This window comes from Lycium ferocissimum, chromosome 8, assembly GCF_029784015.1.
Source record: "Lycium ferocissimum isolate CSIRO_LF1 chromosome 8, AGI_CSIRO_Lferr_CH_V1, whole genome shotgun sequence".
In the NCBI taxonomy this organism is placed as follows: Eukaryota; Viridiplantae; Streptophyta; class Magnoliopsida; order Solanales; family Solanaceae; genus Lycium; species Lycium ferocissimum.
The window spans coordinates 59962624-59968254 of NC_081349.1; the positions used below are offsets into that span (position 1 = coordinate 59962624).

General features: G+C 29.0%; 1 protein-coding gene across 1 annotated transcript; it reads left to right on the plus strand.

Moving 5' to 3' along the window:
* The first annotated feature begins 548 nt into the window (after positions 1-548).
* LOC132066514 (protein RKD1-like) lies at positions 549-1512 on the plus strand. The gene is made up of 3 exons (XM_059459817.1): positions 549-681; positions 773-1098; positions 1297-1512. Exons 1-3 carry the CDS (start codon positions 549-551, stop codon positions 1510-1512), a joined length of 675 nt encoding a protein of 224 aa, XP_059315800.1.
* Positions 1513-5631: the final 4119 nt, after the last annotated feature.

Sequence of the window (5631 nt, forward strand, 5' to 3'; positions counted from 1 at the left end):
AACCGTACTTATATAACGTAATTAATTGATTCTTGATTTGTATATCATGGCTTTGACGTATTACAGATTTGTTATCGGTTATATACGTCTATTCTTAATCACGTATTTTTATTCTTTTTTTTTTTTTTTTAAAAAAAGAACAATACGTATCTATACACAATTCCGGATTTTTTATTTATATATATATATATATATATATATATATATATATATATATATTTTTTTTTTTATATATATTTTTTTCTTTCTGCTCATTTGATTTTTGTGGCCGACAAGCTTTATAAAAAAGCAGCCGTTCCACTTCTCAAAAAGGCTTTTACCCTTCAGGTAAAACCCCGATGGCCGACAACTTTATGAAAGGAGCTGTCCTCTTTCCAAAAGCAAAAGCAGACGGCATCTTCAAGATCAGCCGTCCACTTGGATTAAGCAATTTATAGGGAAGAGATGATGTACATGAAGTGACTACACTAGCTGACCTTCGTTCATATAGAACCGTCTTTGCGTATATGCCTCTAGGATCCTTCCTTACGAACCCAATTAAAGAAAGAATGCAAGGTAATTCAAGCCACTACACTATCGATCATCAGTATGATTTCGCTTTTGATGCTGCTAACAATCCTTTGATGATGGACTGTACTCTTGAAGATCCATTTTATTCATCTTTTTATAACCCTACCCCAGGTGATGGTCATATTCTGAATATCTATTTATATACACTAGTAGTATTTGTTCTAAATAAATTAGTTAATGTGTTATAATGTTATGGGTGCAGGGATGTGGAGTGAAATGAGCGGTGGATTTGGATTAAGTACCCAATTATTTGGGAGAAGCGAGAACCCGGAATCGTTGTTATGTGACAACAATCAAGAAAAGATAATGACTAATGATCGTGTTGAGGAAATTATAACGGAAAAAGGGAAGCAAAAAATGTTGTCTCGAGAAACAATTTCAAAGTACTTTTATATGCCAATAATTCAAGCAGCCAAGGAACTTAATATTGGGGTGACATTTTTGAAGATAAGATGTAGGGATTTGGGGATTCGAAGGTGGCCACATAGGAAGTTAATGAGTCTTCAAACACTAATCAAGAATGTTAAGGTTCACTCTCTCTATATACACATCTTTTATACACTCTTGTTTCAATTGCATATAATATTATGGTGATGAAAAAAAAAATTCACTTTTTAGTTTATGTAATGATATTAGATTCTCTTAATATTTCGTTTAGAAAAAGAACGTTAAGATTTATTCTCTATATAAACATGTAACCCTTGTTTCGGTTATGAATATTTACAGGAATTGAAGGGGGGGGAAGGAAATGGTGTGGAACAAAAGTGGAAGGATGTGATAGATTCATTAGAGGAAGAGAAGAAAAGGATGGAAGAAATTCCAGACATGGAACTTGAGGAGAAAACAAAGAGATTAAGGCAATATTGTTTCGGGGCTAACCACAAGAAGAGAAGGCTTATGGGTATGGCGAATTGCAGCTTCTTTTGGTACTTACTGCGATAGTGGTCCGGTTGCGATGACAATGATGCTGCTATTGGTTATGGCCATAGAGAGGAAGATGATGAAGATGAAGTCATTAAGTTATTTCTTGCCGATGTTTCACTTCCCACCCAAGAAATAGCCCAACCTTGCATGATTGAACTTTGCTTTTATGTTTTTTTTTTTTTTTTTTTTTTTTTTTTTGTGTTCCTATTAGCTACTCGAAGAAAGTAGTTGGGACAATGGTAAAATTATCTCGTGCTGATTTGAATGGTGAAATCAATCTTTAAAACTTCCATTTGTGTAGACTGTCGATATCACAGGTTCTTGACATGCAGTTCCTTTCCGAATCTTGTGTAAAATGTTTCGTGCACCGCATTTTTTTTTTTTTTTTTTTTTCACACGTGAACATCATAGGGTGACACACTTATACTTGTCCATGATATTCCCCCACTATCACTTAATATCATAATTAGTCACCAAATAATATACTTGTCCTAATAATGCCAAGAACTACTCCTCCCTTCACACGTTGAGAAGGGAGTAGATATATATATTTATATATATAAAACGTGGCTGCTTACTCAATTAAAACTATTTCCCAACTTCTTATAATGTTTCGTGAAATTATTGTATATCAACACACTTAAAATACTTATATATTAAAATAAGATAGAATTTAATTACTTTTTCATTTTTTCCTTACTTTAATAAATGTAAAAAGAGATTAATGTCATAAAAGAAAAAACAATATTAAATGGAGATCAAATAATTAATAAGGTAAATTAGTGAAATTATAATTCTAATTGACGTTTCCTTAAAAAACCGTGTAAAAAATAACATGACAAGTAAAATGAGTTAAACAAAAAATATTTACTAAAAATTAAAAAATAGAAGTTCTTCATTTAAATAGAAAATTAAATTTCTACTTTGTTTCATTTTAAACATGTAAAATTAATATAATAATTTGAATTAGAATTATTCAAATCAAAATTTGATAAAAAAAATTTTATGTATTACTTTACTATTACTACTATATAGAAGAGCCGGTTTATAGAGGCAAGATCGTCATCCGTGTTCGGTCCCACTTTTTTATTTAAGGACAAAAAAAAAAAATCTTTTGTGGTCCCACCCACTTTTTTATTTAAGGGCAAAAAAATGACGTTTTATACTTTATATTACCAACTCTTCTAAAAAGTAGATAGAAATACTTTATTATATTTCTATTTTTCTATTATATAGAAGCATCGGTTTACCCATGCTTCGTCGTCAGTCACTCTTTAAAAAAAAAAAAAAAAAAGGTGGACCCCACACTAAAAACGTCAAGCAATATTAAAAAAAAAGGTGGACCCCACCCTCTCCAAACTCATGAAAAATAAAGAGTGGACCCCACCCTCTCCAAACTCATGAAAAAAAAAAGTGAACCCCATATTAAAAAAAAAAAAAAAAAAGGCAACATCAAAAAAAAAAAAAAAAAACGTGCACCCCATATATTAAAAAATCAAACAATATTCATGTAATTCCCAAAGTATCCCCATCAAGTCAATAATAGTGGATTCATTGCCACATGCATATTAACCCATTAGTGGGAGCAAATGAAATTATTGCACAACAAAAAATATGGACCCCATATTATTACTTTTCTTCAAAATATTTAATTGCTGTATTTGCTATTCCGCCATGTCATTTATTTGTTATGTTTACTAAAATAAATATACTTAAAATATATATATTTAAAAAATAAGATACAATTTAATTACTTTTTTATTTTTATTCTTAATCTAATAAATGTGAAAAGAGATTAATATCAAATGAAGATCAAATAATGAATGAGGTAAATTAGTCAAATTATAATTCTAATTCACGTTTCCTTAAAAAACCATGCAAAAGACAACATGACAAGTCAAATGAGCTAAACCGAGAATATTTACTAAAAATTAAAAAATAGCATTTCTTCGTTTAAATAGAAAATCAATTTCTATTTTGTTTCGTTTTAAACATGTAAAATTAATTTAACAATTTGAATTTATCCAAATCAAAATTTGATAAAAAATAATAAGTATTTTACACCTTTAAATTAATCAAATTAAAATTGAAAGTATCAACTGATGCTTAAATATTGCTATTATTTTATCTCAAAGAGAGGAAAATAGTTTTCTTTTAAACAAGTCTTCTCTTTTAAAAAGTATTAATAAATTTTCGTAGCAAACACGAATATAATAAAGTTTTAGATACGAAGCACAAACTACAATGTTATATTAATCGTATTTTGAACATTGTGTGTGTGTGTGTATATATATATATATATAAACACAACTACATATACATAGATACACTATAATCCGAAGTGTTGGGCTCGTGCGCAGCACGGGCATGGACCATCTAGTTATATAGAAACATGAGTTTCTATATAGTTTGGTTGTCAGTCACTCATTTAAAAAAAAAAATATGGTGGGCCCCACTCTTCTATAATAGTAGAAGAAAAATTATAAAAAAAAAATTAAGGTGGGCCTAATCTTCTATAATAGTAGAAATGAAAAAAAAAATTAAGGTGGGGCTCACTCTTCTATAATAGTAGAGATTAAAAAAAATTAAGGCGGGATCTGCGTAAAGAATTAGGAGACAATTGCGAAAAAAAAATTAAGGTGGGGTCCACGTGAAGAAGAAGAAGAAGCCAATTGCAACAAAAAAAAAGATATTTAAATAATGATAATAAGTTCAGAAAATAGTAAAGGTACGCTTAGAGAAAATGTAAAGAAGAGAAATTCGAGAAAAAAGAAATAACAATTTAAATTGAACACAAAAACTGCTAAAGAAGTCATAAAACCAAAAGATTTAAAACTTATACCTTTGGGTATAAGTTTAGACACATACGTCGCACACCAATAATGAGGAATAATATCAAGAAGACAAAATATAAACGGTATAAAAAAAAAATTTAAGGTGGGGCCCAATCTTCTATAATAGTAGACATGAAAAAAATCAAATTTAAGGTAGGGCCTACTCTTCTATAATAGTAGAGATTAAAAAAAATTAAGGTGAGGTCCGCATAAAGAATTATGAGACAATTGTAAAAAAAAAAAATTAAGGTGGGTCCACGTGAAGAAGTAGGAGACAATTGCTAGGAAAAAATTAAGGTGGGGTCCATGTGAAGAAGAAGGAGATAATTCTAACAAAAAAAAAAGAATATTTAAATAATGATAATAAGTTCAGGAAATGGTAAAGGTACGCTTAGAGAAAATGTAAAGAAGAGAAGTTCGGGAAAAAAGAAATAACGATTTAAATTAAACACAAAAACTGCTAAAGAAGTCATAAAATTAAAAGATTTAAAACATATACCTTTGGTTATAAGTTTAGACACATACGTCTCATGCCAATAATGAGGAATTACTTCAAGAAGACGAAATATAAACGGTCTTTATTTTTACTACTATATTAGAAGCATGAGTTGGGGGTGGTTTCGTCGTCCACCTCCAACTCATGTAAAAAAAAGAGTGGATCCCACCACCTCCAAACTCATGTAAAAAAAAAAAAAGGAAAAAAAAAATGGACCCCATATTAAAAAAATCAAGCAATATCAAAAAAAAAAAAAAGTAGACCCCATATTAAAAAAACAAGTAATATAAAAAATATAAAAAAAACGTGCACCCCATATTAAAAAAATCAAATAATATTCATGTAATTCCCAAAGTATCCCCATTAAGTCAATAATGGTGGATTCATTGCCATATGCATATCAACCATTAGTGGGAGCAAATGAAATTATTGTACAGCAAAAAACGTGGACCCCATATTATTGCTTTTCTTCAAAAGGTTAAGTAGCTAAAACATATAATTTTCTTTATTTTCTTATATTAGCCTGAGATCTAATATAGCTATTTAACTGTTGCATTTGCTATTCCGCCATGTCATTTATTTGTTATGTTTATTAAAATAAATATACTTAAAATATTTATATTTTAAAATAAGGTAGAATTTAATTATTTTTTTATTTTTATTTTTACTCTAATAAATGTGAAAAGAGATTAATGGCGTAAAATAAAAAATAATAGTAAATGGAGATCAAATAATAAATAAGGTAAATTAGTCAAATTATAATTCTAATTGACGTTTCCATAAAAAAACTTGCAAAAGACAACATGA